The sequence below is a fragment of the Schistocerca serialis genome, chromosome 1 (assembly GCF_023864345.2).
Source record: "Schistocerca serialis cubense isolate TAMUIC-IGC-003099 chromosome 1, iqSchSeri2.2, whole genome shotgun sequence".
In the NCBI taxonomy this organism is placed as follows: Eukaryota; Metazoa; Arthropoda; class Insecta; order Orthoptera; family Acrididae; genus Schistocerca; species Schistocerca serialis.
The window spans coordinates 1,174,607,022-1,174,629,018 of NC_064638.1; the positions used below are offsets into that span (position 1 = coordinate 1,174,607,022).

The following is a 21,997-nucleotide window of genomic DNA, read 5'->3' on the forward strand; positions in this document are numbered from 1 at the left end:
AGAAATAAATTGACTTTATACTGATATATCAAAGAATTAGTTCTCTCATCTGAGACATCGTCGAACATGTGTTGACATTACACTATAAATATATATTTCTATTGACCGGCCGGAGTGGCCGTGCGGTTCTAGGCGCTACAGTCTGGAGCCGATCGACCGCTACGGTCGCAGGTTCGAATCCTGCCTCGGGCATGGATGTGTGTGATGTCCTTAGGTTAGTTAGGTTTAACTAGTTCTAAGTTCTAGGCGACTGATGACGTCAGAAGTTAAGTCGCATAGTGCTTCGAGCCATCTGAACCATGTATTTCTATTACATGACGTTAATCAAAACTACAGCCTTATGGTTCAGTAAAAATATTTCGTAAAATCTAAAGATGACACGTCAAATTTCAATGAAACATCATACTTGCATGATGATAGGCTGTCATCTCATACAATCATCCATCATCCTCGGAAACTTACCATTAGGTGAGGTGTACAGGGCGGGAAGCGGGGGGGGGGGGGGGGGGGGGGTGGACAGAAATATCGAAACACTAGAAACAGAACACATTACTATGCCTATTACGGTGTATGGCATTCTAAACACCTTCCAGTCGTCTCGGAATATGTAAATAAAGGTGCTGTGTTGTTTCCAGAGGAATCTTATGCTTTTATTCCTGCAAAATAGCATCAAGTTCAGGTAGTCATGCCCAGCGATAACGCTCCCTTTACTCCGTATTCAACCACAAAGGTGCAGTATAGCTAGAACTGTTGACTGTAGTGCTCAAGGGAGATGCGACAATTCATCCTCGCTTTCAGAAAAGTAGCTCGAGGCGATGCGAGCTGTGTGACCACGGGCCCAGTTGGCTTTGAACACATTATCCCCATTGGAGAAGAAACAGTGTACCATGTGGTGGACCTAACCAGTCAAAATGGTTACATAATGGTTGGAAGTAATGAGACCGTGCAGAACACACATGGGCCCCCAGCAATACCACGATGTGGGATCCCAAATGGCCACCGAACCCCCACCGTTTTCACTCTTGGGACGTGAACTTGATCATAACTTGAAAACAGTGTGGAACAAGACTGATCAGTCTTGTTCCGATCAAATAACGTTTTCCATTGCTTTGCAATTCAGATTTTATTGCTTCGGCACCACGTTTTCTTACTACTGGCATTTGCATCTCTGACGAGTTGTTTTGCAATTACTGCTCACCGAGGGACGTGGCGCAGTGGTTAACACATTGGACTCTCATTCGGGAGGACGACGGTTCAAACCCATGTCAGGCCATCCTTATTTAGGTTTCCTGTGGTTTCCCTAAATCGCTTCAGGCAAATACCGAGACGATTCCTTTGAAAAGGCACGGCTGCCTTTCCTTCGTCATCCTTCCCCAATCCGAGGGGGCTAATGACTTCGCTGGCTGGTCCTCTCCCACAAATCAAATCACCAAACCAACCAGTACCTGCTCGCCCCGTAATTGCCATATTATGTGCGTCCATTCCTGTCGTTTTGGTGCTGACATGATTCGCGAGTGCGACATTAAGTTCTGCTGTGACTTCGTTCTCTTGTTTTTCGCCACAATCTTCTTCAATGAACGTCCGTCACGGTCACTTAACAAGCGATTTTGTCTGCGTTGTCACTTATGGGATGATGCTTCTCCGCTCTGCCGGTACAAGTCTTCGATATCCAGTCACTTCAACTGCCTGGGTTACGAAAGCATCAACCATACGAGTATCAACAAAGTTCTCACGTTAGAATTCACTTATGTCCGACATAATACATTCACAGCTACAAAGAACGCTAATCTGACGACGAAAGACACTTGCAACGTATTGGAGAAACGCACAGGCGCCGGTCGTGATCAGATACAACAGCGCAATATGCTGGCTTGTGTAGAATCTGCAGTCATGTTCAAACATGTATTTCTCGTCCTCTTCCCATATTTTTGTCCAACCTCTGTCTGTTATGAGGATATAAAGAAATCAAACACGTACTCACCCGTGCAGTCATTCTGGCATCCCTACCAGGAACCGGCGTTCTCCCTGATCCAGTCCAAGTAACTGGAGACGCGGGTGTAGACCGTGGGGTACGGTGGGGTGGCGCACTGGAACGACCACGACACGATTTCCACCATCACACCATCGCGCAGCAGCGGGCCGCCGGAGTCACCCTGGAAACAAAACAACACGCGTGTCGCTGTCACAGTAAAGCACGCAAAACACCTCGATACAGTGAAGACATTCTTAGTTGTTACGCTAAGTTGTGTAAGGTCTCAGACAAGACATAAAACTAAATGACGCCTCATAGTTAACAGCGAAAAATTCCACAGATTAACATATATTTTAACAGAAATAAAAGCGTTGTAACAAGCACGTGTACAGAACGTCTCATTTACAAGGTAATAGCGAGTATATAGTTACGAGAAGACACTGGCTTCAGAATGGAATATTCGCTTAGTTAGCATCAATATATTTGAAATGTGAACTTTTCAACAAACTTAGGCATGCCGGGGTGGCCGAGCGGTTCCAGGCGCTAGTCTGGAACCGCGCGACCGATATGGTCGCAGGTTCGAATCCTGCCTCGGGCATGGATATGTGTGATGTCCTTAGGTTAGTTAGGTTTAAGTAGTTCTAAGTTCTAAGGGACTGATGACCTCAGACGTTAAGTCTCATAGTGCTCAGAGCCATTTGAACCATTTTTGAGCCAACGAAGTTGGTCACTCAACTTCAGCCATGTCCTACCTAATCAAGCACTCCAATACTACATGGCCACGTTACAAGCTGCAATTAGCTGTACACATGAAACTGTTTATGGAACTGCTCCAGGTGTTAACCTCGAATTTGGATTCAATAACGCATTATCTCTGCACTGACTTACAGACTGTCTCAGAGCCCTTGGATTATTTCGCAGGTCTTGACAAGACTATAACTCGCTGCTATAAATCTTCAGCCATATCACAGAAATATCCGCAGGATTTGAGGTCAGGTGATATTGGAGGTTAAAGTACAATCACTGTTACAGCCGTCTGTCTTCGTCCATTTATTAAAAGTGATCTTCTATACACCATAGCTGCAATAGAAATGTTTTATTTTCCAAAATCGGTTTTTGGGTCTTTAACCAATCATCAGTAGCATGTGATACAGAGGAACAAACAACGGGATGTTAATCGAGTCCTACAAAATAATAACAGTACATATATGACAGTAATACAGGGTGTTACAAAAAGGTACGGCCAAACTTTCAGGAAACATTCCTCACACACAAAGAAAGAAAATATGTTATGTGGACATGTGTCCGGAAACGCTTACTTTCCATGTTAGAGCTCATTTTATTACTTCTCTTCAAATCACATTAATCATGGAATGGAAACACACAGCAACAGAACGTACCAGCGTGACTTCAAACACTTTGTTTCAGGAAATGTTCAAAATGTCCTCCGTTAGCGAGGATACATGCATCCACCCTCCGTCGCATGGAATCCCTGATGCGCTGATGCAGCCCTGGAGAATGGCGTATTGTATCACAGCCGTCCACAATACGAGCACGAAGAGTCTCTACATTTGGTACCGGGGTTGCGTAGACAAGAGCTTTCAAATGCCCCCATAAATGAAAGTCAAGAGGGTTGAGGTCGGGAGAGCGTGGAGGCCATGGAATTGGTCCGCCTCTACCAATCCATCGGTCACCGAATCTGTTGTTGAGAAGCGTACGAACACTTCGACTGAAATGTGCAGGAGCTCCATCGTGCATGAACCACATGTTGAGTCGTACTTGTAAAGGCACATGTTCTAGAGCACAGGTAGAGTATCCCGTATGAAATCATGATAACGTGCTCCATTGAGCGTAGGTGGAAGAAACTAAAATGATCTCTAGCATGGAAATTAAGCGTTTCCGGACACATGTCCACATAGCATCTTTTCTTTATTTGTGTGTCAGGAATGTTTCCTGAAAGTTTTGCTGTCCCTTTTTGTAACACCCTCTATAGTCTACTTAGATTATGCACTTCTATAGCCACGACATGCTTGTCATTCAATGGGGGTGGATCTGAAATATGCAATATAACGTGGTACACAATTCGTCATGTATATAACTGCTGGCAAATTTTAATCAGTGACAATTCAAGCCAATATTTGACATAACTGTCATATATAATGGGTAACTTTCGATTCACAACAATGCCTGCAAACGTGACGTCATATTGACGTCCCAGCCAATATCGACGATCGTATGATCAGCTATCGACTTTCGTTAGCATTCGATACGGGCCTGTCACATGATTTCAAGAGCACGTACCGGAAATTCACAAAGAACACATCATTCTTGGAATGATTTGTTATAAGTATTGCTACGATAAAAAATCACGTAATGATTTATCAGTAGTTAATGCCTTCATATAAGAGTGCTCCCTTAGGAGTGAGTTATTATCGTCAATAATTTACAAATTATGAAGGTAACACACATGATTTATAGTTGGCAATATGCCGCTTCACTGTAACGAAGCACGGAAAATTTATCACAAACACAGCATTATTACCATTAAATGTCATTTAAGAACCCATCAACGATAAAGGCTTCAAGATGGAACACGACAACCCAAGATTGGATCTAAAGGTCACGCGGTTAATGAATTGCCGGCACAGTAGTTCAGCGTGTTCGGTCAGAGGGTTAGCTGCCCTGTGTAATAAAAAAACTGAGTGAACGAATCGACGATGAACTTGAACAGGTGTAATGAGATGTTCTCAACGAACAATAGCGAACAAAATGAATCAGAAAAAAATAAAATAAAAAGTTCGTGGTTTCTAGAGTACAAAGTTGTTGGTTCGTATCCCGTTGCATGCGATTTTATTCATGTTAGCGTTGTTAAAATGTTCTCTTACTTTCTTATGAGTGTAACAGAAGTTTTATCTGCAGTACTGAATGTTATTTACTTTCATTCTGATCTCAGAAGCACTCCGTCTTCAGGCCGGAAGTGGCCCATCGGGACGATCCGACCACCGTGTCATCCTCAGATGAGGATGTGGATAGGGGGGGGCGTCTGGTCAGCACACCGCTCTCCCGGTGATCTCAGAAAGAAGCATGAAATAAATATTTATCGATTTCCGAGTATGTGGTTAGGTATGAACCTAAGAGGACAGCTTAAATTGCTGCGAGTGAATCGAGAAGCAATAATATTCATATTCTTTCTTGTCACAAAGTCGTTAACCGATCACGAGGCTGTCGATATTGCACGTGACGTCAAAATGAGTCACGTTCAAGGGAGCGGTTGTGAAACAAGAATTACCCTATAGAATAAACATCGAATTGACAGGTCAAGGGGTCTACATTACCTGTCTTTTGTTATATCTGAGATTATATTTATATATATCTGTGACATGCTTTCATATAGTTACGTGAAATACAATTTTTGACACATGGCTTCTGAAGGCAGAATATAAAAAAAGTATATGACTGTAAAATAACTCTTGACGAAGCTAATACAGACTACCAACTATGTAATCAGTTACATTGTAACATCACCTTCATCACAGAACATGGAGCCAATGGGAGTATTAACTTCTTGGATGTGGCAGTCAAAAGAGAAGGAGATACCTACCTTTTCAACATATTCTGGAGAATTTCTTGCCATCCATGTTCCAATAAAGAGACATATTTCCTCTCAGAGATTGCGAGGTTAATCAAATACCGTTTAAACAAGGCGAGTATTAATGATGAATTACATCATACACTGGAGAGGGAACCATCTCAAAATGGTTATGACCCAAAACTTATTACACATACAGAAAGAACGTATTAAAAGTAGAAATCAGATCAGAAATGAGCAAGCAAGTAAGAGAAGATAAGTTTATAACCTTAACATCTTGGAGTCACGTTTCCGAGTAAATAAATCATTTGCTTCGAAGAACAAAACCGCAAATCGGATTCAGGACAGAGAACAATAGAAGATCAGTTCTTATTCGCAATATCGATAAGAGCCAAATATATAACATTCAAGGCTGTATAAAGTAACATGTAGCGAATATGATAAATTTTATGTTGCGCAAACAGGGAGAAACTGCAAAACGAGAACATACTAATGTTAGTGAAGCCAGTCCTTCAGCATTCAGTGCTCGATTATGAGAGTACAAGAATTTTGCTGATGACATTAAGAAAAACATCACCATTCTCCACAGAGTAGAAAAAGGCAGAATATGAAAGATTATAGAAGAAATTGAAATATACACCCATATAAAAAACAACCAGACAAAATACTTAATGAACGAACCGAGCTACCGAGTTAGATGTATATTCAAAATTTCAACAGTGTTTCAACCGAATAATTTTCGTTTGGAGTCTATGTTCTGCATGTAAAATTGTCTAATTTGACGTGATACGTTGGCTTATTTTGCAGTCTTCTACGTTTTGCATATTCCGATTTCACATTCCAATTGTCAAAAATTGGAATTTACATAATTATATGAATGTATGTCTCAGATATATATAGATACGATCTTGGATATAACAAAAGACACGTAACGTAGACTCCTTGACCTGTCAGTTCCATATTTACTCTATCTGACAGTTACGTCAAACATTATCAAGAATTGGCACTGCCTAAAATTTGACAGCAGTAACATACATGAGAAACTGTTTACTACGTTGCAGGACGTATTTCCGATCCTGCCGTATCAACTGACAAGCATGTCATTGCTATGAGGTGCAAAATGTAACTAAATTTTTAGTACTCCTATATGTGTACAGTTATCATTTTATAGAAATCGATGCACATACAATAGTTTGATCCTCTGTATCAGATGTCAGAAAACCAGAATGGCAAATAAAACATTTCTAGTGCAGCTCATGGTGCATAGAAGCTGAAAAACATCTGAAAGCTTCGGAGCACCAAGCATTCAAAGTTTTTACACCCCGCTCCATATTGCCATGATACATGTCGTCTTACATCATCAGCGAGACGATCATACATGTACCACATTCCCCAACCATGGGCCACGGGTGAAATTTTTTGCCCCCTTTAATGGAGACTTAATCGAAAAGGCTATATTCCAAGTACATTTGTAAGATAATATTTCAGACTGAAGTCGGTGGCGGCTAGTACCCACAAATTACCAGTTCCCAAAGAAAAAAATGTTGTGGTAGCACGGTAAACAATACTTTTACTGACGCTTTTCGCCCTTCTTGTCATCGTGAGAAAATTTCAGTACACAGCAAAATTTGCGTTCGTCATATCTGTGCATATTAAAGCTTTCTTATGATCCACAAGAAGGGCGAAATGCGTGAATGAAAGTGTTGTGTACCCTGCAACCTAGACAGTTTTTATTTCGAAGTATTATCTACGGTTTCTGTAACAGACACGCTATGGATCGGGAAGAACTGTATACTATCATTTGTCTCGCAAACAGCTCGTTTGTGCACCCGCGTTTACTTGAATGTTTTTGCTTCTCGGTATAATTGTCCGTCTTGTTCGGTATTTGTATTTTTAATTTTCAAAAATATACACCCTTAACGCGTTTCGGCGACAGCCGTCATCAGAATGTCTGATAAACAGAGCAGATGAGAAAAAAAAATGCAGAACGAAGGAATTACCGAATGGGAAAAAAAGATGCACAACGAAGGAATTACCCAATGGCACGATGTGACATACAAATACAGACAAACAAATGATTACAATTTCAGAAAAATTGGATGACCTATTGAAGAGGAAAAGCTTTACAAATTGAGCAAGTCAATAACGCTTTGGTCCATCTCTGGCTCTTATGCAAGCTGTCATTTGGACTTACATTGAGTGACAGACTTGATGGATGTCCTCTTAAGAAATATCGTGTCGAGTTCTGCCCAATTCGCGCATTAGATCGTCAAATTACCGGGATGGTTGGAGCGCTCAGTTGAGGAGGGCAAGCACGAGGGCAAGCAGTAGAAACTATCCCCGTGTGCGGGAGGGCATTACCTTGCTGAAACGTAAGTCCAGGATGGCTTGCCATGAAGGTCAACAAAACGGGGTGCAGAATGTCGAAAACGTAGCGATATGCTGGGACGGCGCCGCGGATGACAACCCAAGGGCTCCTGCTGCGGAGAGGAATGGCACCCAGTGACGGTTGTCGGTCCGTATGGGGGGCGACACTCAGGTTTGTATCCCACCGCCGTCCGGGGCGTCTCCAGACAAGTCTTCCCTGGTCATCGGGACTCAGTTCCAAGCGGGACTCATCACCGAAGACAATTCTACTCCAGTCAGTGACATTCTAGGGCTGAAGATACAGTCTGAGGCCTCCTAAAAAGGGCATGTCCCAATATACAATCACGTTTCCTCCTCACCAATACGTCAAGGAAGGAAAGGCAACCGTCCCTTTCCATCTCCATCTAGAAGCGAATATTCGGGTGGATTGAATTCAGATATTCTAAAAAGCTGTATAAATTATCTATGTTGTCAGGTCAAACAACGAAACTATCGTCTGTATCTCTAAAGAGCGCGCATGTTTCAATGGCACCGATTACAAGGCAAGTTCCTCGGAAACTTCCACAAACGACTCGTCACTAATAGCTGACAAAGGGCTTCCCATCGCAATTCCATCTGTCTGTTTATAGAAGTGGCCGTTAATTAAAAAGAAGGTGAAGGTCAACACATGCCGAAATAGATTAGTTAATTCAACATCAAACCCAGCTCAGTTAACTACAACGAATCAGGTAGAGGAATTCGACTGAAGAGAGAGACCACTCCAAAATTATCAGAGTGATTGCGTTTGAGACTCACTCAAACGCAAAACCTAGACCTATTAGCTAAAGCTTTTGGTGGTCCGCTCAATTCCTCGCGGTCTGTTAGAGCACGATGACTTTCAAAGATAGAAGCTCTCTGAAGCAGTGTACGCCACAAAAACCAACCAAGAGATGATTCACAGTTTGAACAATGCGTTGGTTAATGGATATATACTAGGGTCGTCCACAAAGTATGTTCCGTTTGGTTACATAAAACAAACGTGTACAGATACAGAAAAAATATTTATTGTACAAAAATCTACAACTGTTAAACTACTTTTCTACATAGCTTCCGAAATTGTGTAGGCACTTTTCATAGCATGGCACAAGTTTTTGTATACCTTCTTCATAGAAGGTTGCCGCCTGTGTATTCAACAATGTGGTAACATGTTCTTTCAGCTCGTCATCACCGTTGAAATGTTGACCACCAAGGACAGATTTTAAATAGCAAAGGCACTAAGTGTAAACTTAAGTTTCTGCTTAATCTTCTCTTCAATTGTGTGAATCAGTTCATCAGTAACTTCAGACGGGCGTCCACTTCGTTCTTCATCGAGCACTTGATCACGTCCTTCATTGAACAGTCTGATCCATCTTCTAACCATTGAATCACTCGTAGCATTTTGTCTGTAAACCTCGCAGATTTGCCGATGAATTTCCTTTGGTTTAAGTTTCTTTGTATTTAGAAAACGAACACAGATCTGATTTCACAAGCGGCGGCATTTTCTATTATGGCTGACATTATAAAGAAGCACTACAAAGCGCACGTCGGCTGCAGCGATCTGAAAATGGCGTGCATGTCTTCTCCTTGAGTCAGAGTAACTGCCACGCATGCTCGTAACTGCGATTGTAGCGCTGCCGCGGATAGAAATAGAAACGGAACGTACTTTGTGGACGACCCTCGGTGTGTTGGACTTCAAGTTTATGAACGGGACAACAAATGTGATGATGAAGTGGGAATGTGGAAAATAATGACTTCAGAACTGTAACAAGATTATCAAAACCAAGGCAATTATTTATTTTTTGAGAGGTTTTGTATTTTGAATTCTGTTTCAGTCTTCTCAAATCCAACGAAAGGAGACTTATTTGTACGTGAAACATTGGGTGTTAACGTAAAACGTGTTCCTAAGGACAACCTCTATGGTGACCTAATGTTGCAGACGGGTAAATCAGACTTTGGTTGGTTATATGGCATATCTGTCACCAAATGGAAAAATATAGGGAAACATTGTGTGACCGGCAGCAAAAGTCGTACTTTCTATGTGTGTTGCCGATGAAAATTTATTTCCTCTAGGCACATGCAGCATGTGTCCTACTGCAACGCTCTAGAAAATCAGCAAAAAGCAAGTGACGTTGTTCTCTGTACTATATAAGGAAATAACGTCTTCTAAGAAATAGATGTGTTAACGTTTTTATACTATGTAGCACCTTTAATATAACTGCTGTCATTTACTCGTAAAATGCGGCTATTTAATAAAATTGTCACATAAACGGATGGCAATATTTACGAGTGAAACTACAATGAACATTTGTAAGCCCCTGATCCATTGGAACGAAATAAATTTCTTGGAGAAACCTAAAGCTTCGTCCGTATACGCAGAGGATATCTTCAAGTGGGTTGTAGTTTCTATGATGGTCCGCTTCACACTCTAAGTGTAGTTGTAGTTCGCCAGTATCTGGACAATCAGTTTCTCAACAGGTTGATTGGTGAAAAGGGACACATAGTATGGCCTGCCCGATTGCCAGTTTTGAACCCAATGGATCCTTCTCTTTGTGGCCATTTAAAACCCTTGGTGTATTCTACTCTCATAACCAGTTTCGATGTTCAGAGAGAATGTATCCCAAACGAGTTTCACCAAATATGGAAGCAGTTTTCAACAATGTACTGAACGCAGGCTTAGGGGAAGCATGAAAGCAAGAGGTGGTCGCTTTGAATAATTTCTGTGTAAATGTGTAGATAAATTTACCTTTTGTGTGTCATGAATAATAAGTACTGTCCTATATGTAAATGTGTTGAACGTATCGCTTTTGTGCCATGAAACATTTCACACCTCTCTATACGACCTGTATAGCGGGCTCATATAATGTAAACATGGTTCCAAACTCTTTCCAAGTACTCCTTAGTCGAACACCACTTAAATACACTCGAAGACAAGAAAAAAATAACAAACGGCGCAACACTAAAAAATTATCCGAATGAGTACAGAAATCTGTAGATGTGATGTACATATGCTGCGAAATAAATGATCACAATTTCAGAAAAAATGGCTGATTTATTCAAGAGAAAGAGCTTCACAAATTGAGCAAGTCAATAACGTGTTTATCCCCCTCTGACTGATAGAATCGTCGGATGTCCTCCTGGGAATTATCATGACAAATTCTATTCAACTGGCGCAATTACACACTTCAAAAAAAGTTTTGCTCCACCCCAGTTCCCAGAACTCCTGAAGATAGACGTTGACTGTGGATATTGTATCACAGGGACAGTCCTTTGACTGTTCAGAGACGTCACTAAACCCCCCCCCCCCCCCCCAAAGATGTGAACAACCCTGCATGAGCAGCGTCTATTAGACGGAGGGGGTCCGACAGCCGATCAGTACCAGTCATTCCACCAGGAAGGAGATACATGGCACGTGTTGTCCTTAGTTCAACCATACCTAGAAGGTCAATACAGCAGTTCAACTGTGACCGCATTCTTACTTTGTGTCAGGAAGAGCTCTCAACAAGGGAAGTTTCTAGGCGTCTCAGAATGAACCAAAGTGATGTTGTTCGGATATGGAAGAGATACAGAAAGACAGGGACTGTCGAAGACATGCCTCGCTCAGGCCGCACAAGGGCTACTACTGCAGAAGATGACGCTACCTACGCATTATGGCTCGGGGGAACCCTGACAGCAACGCCACCATATTGAATAATGCTTTTCGTGCTGCCACAGGACGTCGTGTTACAACTAAAACTCTGCACAATAGGCTACAAGATGCGCAACTTCACTCGCGACGTCCATGGCGAAGTCCATCTTTGCAACCACGACACCATGCAGCGTGGTACAGATGGGCCCAGGATTGGCTCAGGATGGGCTCAGGATTGGCATCACATTCTCTTCACCGATGAGTGTCGCATATTCCTTCAACCAGACAATCGTCGGGGACTTGTTTGCAGGCAACCCAGTCAGACTGAACACCTTAGACATACTGTCCAGTGAGTGCAGTAAGGTGGAGGTTCCCTGATGTTTTGGGGTGGCATTACGTGGGGCCAACGTACACCGCTAATGGTCATGGAAGGCACCGTAACGGCTGTACAATACGTGAATGCCATCGTCCAGCCGATAGTGCAACCATATCGGCAGCATACTGGCGGGGCATTCGTCTTCATCGACGACAATTCGCTCCCTCATCGTGCACATCTTGTGAATAACTTCCTTCACGATAGTGACATCGCTCGACTAGAGTGGCCAGCATGTTCTCCAGACATGAACCCTATCGAACATGCCTGGGATATATTGAAAAGGGCTATTTATGGACGACGTGACCCACCAACCAGTCTGAGGGATTTACGCCGAATCGCAGTTGAGGAGTGGGACAATCTGGACCAACAGTGCCTTGATGAGCTAGTGGATAGTATGCCACGACGAAAACAGGCAAGCATCTGTGCAAGATGACTTGCTACTGGTTATTAGACGTACCGGTGTGTACAGAAATCTGGACCACCACCTCTGAAGGTCTCGCTGTATGGTGGTACAACATGCAATGTGTGGTTTTCACGAGCAATAAAAAGGGCGGGAATGATGTTTATGTTAGTCTCTATTCCAATTTTCTGTACAGGTTCCGAAACTCTCGGAACCGAGATGATGCAAAACTTTTTTTCTTGTGATTATATCGTCAAAATTCCGAGCTGGTTGGAGGGCCCTGCCCATAATGCTCCAAACGTACTCGTTTGGGAAGAGGGCGGCGATCTTGCTGGCCAAGGAAGAGTTTGGCTAACACGAAGACGGGAATTAGAAACTCTCACTGTGTGTGAGTGGGTATTACCTTGCTGAAATGTAAGCCCAAGATACCTTGTCATAAAGGGCAACAAAACGGGACCTGGAATATCGTCGATATACTGCTGTGCTGTAAAGGTCCCACAGATGACAACCAAAGGTGCCCATTTATCAAAAGAAATGTCATCTCAGACCATCACCCATGGTTGTGGGGTCATATGGAGGGCTACTGTCACGTTGGTGTCCTACCACTCTCTCTGGCGTCTCCAAATACGTCTTCGGCCTGGAATCTCATTGACTGGAGTAGAATTGTCTTCAGTGTCATGTCGCGCTTCGAACTGAGCCCCAATGACCAGTGAAGACGTCTCTAGAGACGACCCAGGTAGCGGTCGAACACCAACCTGACTGTCGCCGGCCATACGGCCCGGCAGCCAGGAGTATTGGTCTGGGGTGCCATTTCTTTTCACAGCAGGACCCCTTTGTTTGTCATCAGCGGCGCCCTTACGGCATAACGGTATATCTACGATAGTTTAATCCCCGTTTTGTTGCCCTTCATGGCTAGCCGTCCTGGGCTTACATTTCACCAAGGTAGTGCCCGTCAGCACACGGCAAGAGTTTCTACTGTTTGTCTTCCTGCTTGCCAAACCCTATCTTGTCCAGAAAGGTTGCCGGATATCGTCCAAACTGGGAATATTTGGTGCATCATGAACAGCGCCCTCCAATCGGATTGGGAGTTTGACGAATTAACCCGCCAATTCGACAGAATTGGGCACGATAGTCCTTCACAGTGCGTTAATGCGTGTGTGTGTGTGTGTGTGTGTGTGTGTGTGTCTGTGTGTGTGTGTGTATGTGTGTCTTACAGTGTACATCTACTTAAGAAAGCAGATAAAAATTCGCTTGACGCCTTCCTATCCTCTTGGATAAATTCATGCGTTCGTTCAAAATACTTACGCTGCACGAAGACGCCTGCTCCTCGACGCCTGCGGCACACAGCATGGTTGGGTAGACGGTGTTCTCGAAGCCGTCCCAGAACAGCGTGGCGCACAGCTGCTGGTCCCACACCTGCACGTCAACCTTCTGCAGGTCGTTTGGGCGTGCCCCTCCGTACTGTGGAAGTGGAGCGACATTTAGTGAGAGTGCAACGGATCAGCAGGAGGAGCCGCCGTCGCAGTCGAAATGTTAGTAGTTGATATTCCTTGTTACAAGCAGTTCAGTACTTAATGATGCCATTAGAGAGTTAAGCTGTTGGGACTCAATATTTGAGCAAATATTCATACACACTACAGGTCACTGAAGTTAGAAATCAAAATATCTCGAGAACCACACTCCAGACAGGGAAACATATGACTTATACTGAAACTCTCTTCCCAGTTCTATTCAGTACCTCCTTATTAGTTACATCATCTACCCGTCTAATCATCGGCATTCTTCTGTAGCACTATATTTCAAAAACTTCTATTTTCTTCTTCTCTATACTCTTTATCGTCCGTGTTTCATTTCTATACATGGCTACACTCCTATACCTTCTGAAATGATTTCCTAGCACTTAAGTCTATCATAAATTTAGACAAAATTGTCTGTGGAGTGTAGCTATCTACTGTTATACACTCCTGGAAATGGAAAAAAGAACACATTGACACCGGTGTGTCAGACCCACCATACTTGCTCCGGACACTGCGAGAGGGCTGTACAAGCAATGATCACACGCACGGCACAGCGGACACACCAGGAACCGCGGTGTTGGCCGTCGAATGGTGCTAGCTGCGCAGCATTTGTGCACCGCCGCCGTCAGTGTCAGCCAGTTTGCCGTGGCATACGGAGCTTCATCGCAGTCTTTAACACTGGTAGCATGCCGCGACAGTGTGGACGTGAACCGTATGTGCAGTTGATGGACTTTGAGCGAGGGCGTATAGTGGGCATGCGGGAGGCCGGGTGGACGTACCGCCGAATTGCTCAACACGTGGGGCGTGAGGTCTCCACAGTACATCGATTTTGTCGCCAGTGGTCGGCGGAAGGTGCACGTGCCCGTCGACCTGGGACCGGACCGCAGCGACGCACGGATGCACGCCAAGACCGTAGGATCCTACGCAGTGCCGTAGGGGACCGCACCGCCACTTCCCAGCAGATTACGGACACTGTTGCTCCTGGGGTATCGGCGAGGACCATTCGCAACCGTCTCCATGAAGTTGGGCTACGGTCTCGCACACCGTTAGGCCGTCTTCCGCTCACGCCCCAACATCGTGCAGTCCGCCTCCAGTGGTGTCGCGACAGGCGTGAATGGAGGGACGAATGGAGACGTGTCGTCTTCAGCGATGAGAGTCGCTTCTGCCTTGGTGCCAATGATGGTCGTATGCGTGTTTGGCGCCGTGCAGGTGAGCGCCACAATCAGGACTGCATACGACCGAGGCACACAGGGCCAACACCCGGCATCATGATGTGGGGAGCGATCTCCTACACTGGCCGTACACCACTGGTGATCGTCGAGGGGACACTGAATAGTCCACGGTACATCCAAACCGTCATCGAACCCATCGTTCTACCATTCCTAGACCGGCAAGGGAACTTGCTGTTCCAACAGGACAATGCACGTCCGCATGTATCCCGTGCCACCCAACGTGCTCTAGAAGGTGTAAGTCAACTACCCTGGCCAGCAAGATCTCCGGATCTGTCCCCCATTGAGCATGTTTGGGACTGGATGAAGCGTCGTCTCACGCGGTCTGCACGTCCAGCACGAACGCTGGTCCAACTGAGGCGCCAGGTGGAAATGGCATGGCAAGCCGTTCCACAGGACTACATCCAGCATCTCTACGATCGTCTCCATGGGAGAATAGCAGCCTGCATTGCTGCGAAAGGTGGATATACACTGTACTAGTGCCGACATTGTGCATGCTCTGTTGCCTGTGTCTATGTGCCTGTGGTTCTGTCAGTGTGATCATGTGATGTATCTGACCCCACGAATGTGTCAATAAAGTTTCCCCTTCCTGGGACAATGAATTCACGGTGTTCTTATTTCAATTTCCAGGAGTGTATTTAGGTTAAAATCAACAGTTTGTTTATTTACAGATTTCGGATTATGTTGAAGCCATCCTCAGAATTTTTGGCCCACTACGGCTCGTGCTGGCGGCTGCTCGGTTTTCCCGTGATACCACGATCGTATACGGCGTACGATCGCCGTATCACGTGAGAAACCGGTGAGTTGCCAGCACCAGAGTCCGAAACGCTTCGTGCAGCTCCCCTCGTCGGAGGTTCGAGTCCTCCCTCGAGCATGGGTGTGAGTGTGGTCCTTAGTGTAAGTTAGTTGAAGTTAGATTAAGTAGTGTGTAAGCCTAGGGACCGATGACCTCAGCAGTTTGGTCCCATAGGAACTTACTACCGCCACCCGTAAATAAACAAATATTATTGCGATTTAGGCTGTTGATTTTAATCTAAACTTAAGTCTATATTAGATGCTGACAAATTTCTGTTCTTCAGAAACGCTTTTTTTTAGCCATTGCCAGTCAACATTTTATATCCCTTCTACTTCGACCATCATCAGCTATTTTGCTGCCCAAACAACAAAACCTATCTACTACCTTAAGTGTCTCGTTTCTTAATCGTATTCTCTCAGCATCAGCAGATTTAATTCGACTATTCCATTACCCTCGTCTTGCCTTTATTAATGTTTACCTTATATCCTCCTTTCAAGATACTGTCCATTCCGTTCAGCTGCTCTTCCAAGTCTTTTCCTGTCTCCGACAGTGTTACAATGTCATCGGAAAAACTCGAGGTTTTCATTTCTTCTCCCTTACGAGAAGTAGGAGAGAAGAAATAATTACTGAAACTTATATGCCAACGCAAAGTGAAACTCGTTGGTCCCCCGAAGCCAACCTGATCTTAGGGAAGTAACCGAGGGGATGGCTGGAAACATTCTACTTAAGACAATATGGTCAGTGAGATTAGATGTTTTTCACACACGGAGATGAAGAGGGCTGCTCAAAAGAGGAAGCTGTGACTGCAGAGACAAGCCTTAGCCTTTTGAAAGCCTTTTCTTAAAAAAAAAGAAAGAAGTTGCCAATATTTTAGGCGAAATAACAGGTCAGCAAGCAGTGTCGCACGGAATGAAGGCATAACATCTGTTACTGACGCTGCCCGCCGCTGTGGCCGAGCGGTTCTAGGCGTTTCTGTCCGGAACCGCGTTGCTGCGCTGGTCGCACGTTCGAATCCTGCCTCGGGAATGGATGTTTGTAGTGTCCTTAGGTTAGTTAGGTTTAGGTAGTTCTACGTCTAGGGGACTGATGACCTCAGATGTTATGTCCCACAGTGCTTAGAGACATTTGAACTACTGGCGCTCCACCTGTTGGACAGGGAAATCGTACACGGTGGCTGGCCTTGTACGATGCGCCGACTACATTCTTCTTTCACTCGCTGCCAGTATCGGCAATGCAGACACAAAACTATACTGTGCAAGGAACCAGCTCTCTGAGACAGAAAAGGCCGCAGCAGCGTAATATGAAACACTTGCAGGAGACGCTGAGAGGGGAAGTAAAGTGAATGTGTGGTACATACCGAGAGGCGTCCCCACCCGATCACCGTGACGTTGGTTCCAGCTGGCGTCTCCTCTCCCTCGGCAGGCAGCTGTATTCGCGCCACGGTCACGTTATCTATTTGGAATGGAGGCGACACCTGCAACCATGAAACCGACAAAATAACACATCACAGTTCAAGTTGTGTATGTACATTTCCCCAAACTCCAAAGAACACATCCGTGCGTTTCATGCTTGTCAATATCTCTGTACTAAATGAATCTGACTTTCCTGTCGGTTTCATACTGGCTTTAATGTTAGTTTGTTACAAAAAAAACTAATTACCGTGCTATTCATAGTGTGAAGTCTACATTAAATCAATTAAAATTCGTACACAGTTATTAAGAGGACATGGGCGTCATGAGCACTCAGAAAATTTTTTAATACAGTTCCGTGATTCTTCTTCGTATTACATGATTTTCGTGTTTAAATGGCTTTTTAAAGCAGATGTGGATCGTTCTTTTCAACTGTCTAGCTGTCACACTATTGCCAAACACAAAGCCTTGCCTAAAATGTCTCTCTATTAAATTTTGTCACCTATACTTTCATAGCTACTTGTATGTGTAATATCCGTAAAGACCCTATGGACTGTAATGCGAGCAGAGATTTATGGCAGTCGATCTTTTCGTCAATACGTTTACTTCAGTTTACTCACGTTAATCGCGCACGTACGTTTTGTGAACTTGTTGTTGTGATGTATTTCAACAATTCTGCATTGCAAAATCCCGAAAACCAAATTAATTACAATCGTAAATTTTACGGTAAATAGCACAAGCATGTTGTTGGAAATCGTATTAACAATGAAGAAATTGTTACGCTATAGTGAAGTGAGATTAGGCCTGGAAGGTCTCCAGGCAGTGCTTCGAAACACAAGTTGAAACATCTTACCGAAAATTAACAAGATGCTGTCGCTGAAAACAGTGACAATAATGGCAAACTTCCAGAACTGCTACTGTCTGTTGCTAAATGTATGCTGTAATAGTGAAAAACCGGTCAGTTTGAAGTGGAATGCTAAATGTGTGAAGTTACGTTAACTGCAATGACGTCTCATGTAATGAACACAGAATATTGTGAAGTGAATATCCGCCTCGCTTGTTTCATGAGGTGTATTGGAAAGGGAAGAAAAGTAGCTCAGGTATTCTCTGACATGATGAATTCTCTATCGTCACATGTCAAACTTGAGAGGTATTATAAACGTTTGCATAATCCCGTAACAGAAGTCAGAAGTCAGTGACTCTTCTATGCAGAGGGCAGCAAACGAAACTGTAGACATTTGTCAATATACTGACGTTGTTGTTGCATTGGGCGGTTTCTGACAGAAACGGGGCCATACATCTGGCAGTGTAGTTGTTGCAGTTACCCCAGCAAGGCGCTAGACTGTGAGCGTCTGACAAAACACTGCCAAAGTTGTGTCTAGAACGTAAATGGACACAAATATGACAAGAACTTTGAAGGTTCCAGTGGTGGAATGGAAAGCAAGTTGGCAGTCTCTAAATAAATATATCATTTGCTAGACACGGCACATCATACACTCGGTGCCATGGTGATGGTGCCTCTAAAGGCAGTTGTGGCTGCTACGCAATGTGGTGAAACTGAATTTAAAGAATACGTAGTGTACAGGGCACTATCGGAAGCGAATGGGCCCAAAACGAAGGAAACACTGCCGGAATATATCTGGAAAGGAACTTTCCAGTGGGAAAGCAACTGGTGTACAAGACAGACTCATCAAATCAGAAATAGAAAACCTCATAGAATAGGAAAACAATGAAAAAGACAGTGAGATGAGAAAAGATATCTGGGTCATTCTGTGTCGTAGAATACCTACGGATGAGCATCCACAGCATGGCCTGTACCCAGAAGGATGTACTTCGTAGTGGAAGTGCAATGGGTGTGAACAAAATGGACAAAAACATTCACGTGGAGACACCATGCTAGAAAATAATATAGTAGAACTAAAGCGAAGGTATAGAGCTCGTTCAAATTCTCAACTCCCGGAAAAATGTTTGCTAAATGTAGAATGCAAATGCCAAAATGTAGAATCGAAATGAATGTTTCAATAGCTGCATCTGGGAGCACTTGCTAAAAACTGTTTTTGTTGGCATGTCAGCTTTTCAGATTGGTTCGATGGATGCCATACTATATTTTAAAGATGGAGTAGCAAGCAGATTAAAAGCCATTTGCGGAACAGGCATCAGAGCTTGGGACAACATAGAAAATGGGGTTCCTATGAACAGATAGAGAACGTGTCATCGAAGCTGTAAAAGCTGCTGCCAGAGTGACAAAGGAGGCCAGAATTACAAAAAGAAAGAAGACTAAAGATGGTGTAAATGACACACAGAATCAACTATATTATAGAGCTGTAACATTTTGAAAAGTTATAATTGAGAAGAAACTGACATAGAAATATTTAGTTTCAGTTTCTCGTCATAAACGGTTTTGCATACTTAGGTATGATTATATCATCCAATATTAAAGCTACAGTAAGAAAATTTTACATGTATGGTAATACACTGCTTGCCTACACAGTGAACTAGATTATACAACAATGCATTAAATATTTTAAGCTGGAGCATATCATATGTTCTTAAATTACTAGGAGAAAATATAGACTTCTAAGATAATTTTTTAAGTAGATAGTACAAAAAACTGGTAAAAATTTGTGTTTTATTTTTTTAACAACATAATATTGAACAGAATAAAAATATTTTTGACCTCTTTATTTGCAATAGCCTGTGAAACTACAGTGTACCTAAAATAAAAATTATACATAATTCAGTTTTCAATACAAAAATCAATTATCTGCTCAATTATGAATTCAGTAGCATTTAAATACCTTTCTCAGTGTCTCATAGTGGTCACAATATACTAATTATTTGATTTAACTTTCGTTTTAATACATTTTAAAGCTTTTGTGTTGTTATATTTCAAAATATTAGCAAAAAATACAGACCGTGATGTCCAAGCACTCATATAGCAATCATTCTATTCACTCTTAGTCCAAGAAATAAACAGGAGGAAGCATAAATACAAGTTGCAGTTGTTGTGGTCTGCAGTCTGAAGACTGGTTTAATACACCTCTCAACACTAATCTATTTTCAGCAGGGCTTTCCATCTCTGAGTAGCTACATCCATTTCAATGTGCGTACCACATTCTGGCCTCCCCTCTACAATTTTTATTTCGTCCACTCCCTCCACTTCCACTCCCTCCACTTCCCTGCACTAGGAAACTGAAACTTCTTTCCTGGCTCATAAAGTGTTCTATCAAACGATTCCTTCTTCTAGTAAAATTGCGCAATGCATTCCTTTTCTCCCCATTTCGCATCAGTATTCCTTCATTTCTTTTTCGATTTATCTTCCAATCGTCAACATTTTTCTGCAGCATCACATTTCAAAAGCTCCTATTTTCGTCGTGTCGTAACTGTTTATCGTCCATATTCCACTTCTGTATGGGGATACATTCCGAACAAATACGTTCAGAAAATACTTGTTAACAATTAATTCCTTTAGTCGATATTAAGAAATTCCCATTTTTTTCAGAATTACCTTTGTTGCTAATGTAAGTCTGCATTTTTATCCTCTGTAGTTTGGCCATAATTATTTATTTTGCTATCCAAATAGCAACATTAATCCATTAATTTTAGTGTCACTTTTCCTAGTGTGATTCCCTCAGCATTACCTGATTTAATTCCAAGAACCTTGTTTGACGTCTGTCGATGTTCATCTTATAACCCCTTATCAGAAGACTATACATTCCGTGCAACTGCTCTCACAAGTTCTTTTTTTGTCTCTGAAAGACTTACAGTGAAAGTGGCAAACTTCAAAAATTTTATTTATTTTCCCTGAACTTTAATTCTCTTCCCAAATTTCTCCTTGGTTACTTTTCTCCTTACTCAATGAACAGTTTGATTAGTACTGGATATAAGCTACAAACGTAAAGCTGAAATTTAGTAAAGTCCCTGAAATGTACCATGCAAATATTTGGTATGTACACATACAGATTTTGGTACTAATTGACATGAATGTTTTCAGCGTGTTGCTATACATGTATGTGTTGTTAAGAAGAACGATGTAATGTCTGCCATCGGCAGAAAAATATGTTATTGTAGTGCTTGTGTTGTTAAGAAGATCGATACAATGCGACTGTCAATTAAAATGTCCTCCCCTGTGTGCGAATTAGATACTGTGTGCACGAGTAAAGGTTGTGACGCAGAAACGACGACATGTGGAAGTCTGGTTGCAAAAAAAATTCCGTCGCAGACATCTATATGCTGGAAAGTAACCTTCTGTCGTAACACACCTGGAAAGAGTGAGTGTAAATACTCCCAGCTCAGCTGCTGCCAGGAATGCCGTCGGCGCTCTGCATCGTCTGGCCTAGTCTACAAGCCAGTCACCAGTCAGCAGCTACAGCCTCACTGAGCAATACAATCGGCTAGATGAAGCTGCTGGTCCATGAACTGTCAGCTGGTCCTGATGTTTCTGGGCTACGATCTGGATCCGCTGAGGCGAGGGCAGCCATTGTGGCCATAGCCAGACACTCATGCCAGCCTCCGAGAGTCCCAGGTTCGACTCGGGGCCCTCCTTGCTCCTGCCAGCTGCCTTGGGGCACGGGCAGTGTACACCAGTCCTGCTGTAAGTAGAGCTGCCACACTATAGAGCGGACCACCCATCTTGCGTCATTAGGACCATGTCGCTGTCAGCTGTGGCTCTGCTCACTCACTCGCTGCTGCTAGTCAC

At 43.2% G+C, this 21,997-nt stretch overlaps 1 protein-coding gene across 1 annotated transcript in view; it reads right to left on the reverse strand.

Moving 5' to 3' along the window:
- Nucleotides 1–2,003: 2,003 nt before the first annotated feature.
- LOC126456323 (trypsin delta-like) overlaps nt 2,004–21,997 on the reverse strand; it is a 44,796-nt gene continuing 24,802 nt past the window's right edge. Inside the window, exons 4-6 of the mRNA XM_050092076.1 lie at nt 17,247–17,363; nt 13,653–13,808; nt 2,004–2,153 (exon numbers count right to left, since the gene is read on the reverse strand). Coding sequence (XP_049948033.1) covers nt 2,004–2,153; nt 13,653–13,808; nt 17,247–17,363 — 423 coding nt within the window. The remainder of the gene's footprint in view (nt 2,154–13,652; nt 13,809–17,246; nt 17,364–21,997) is intronic.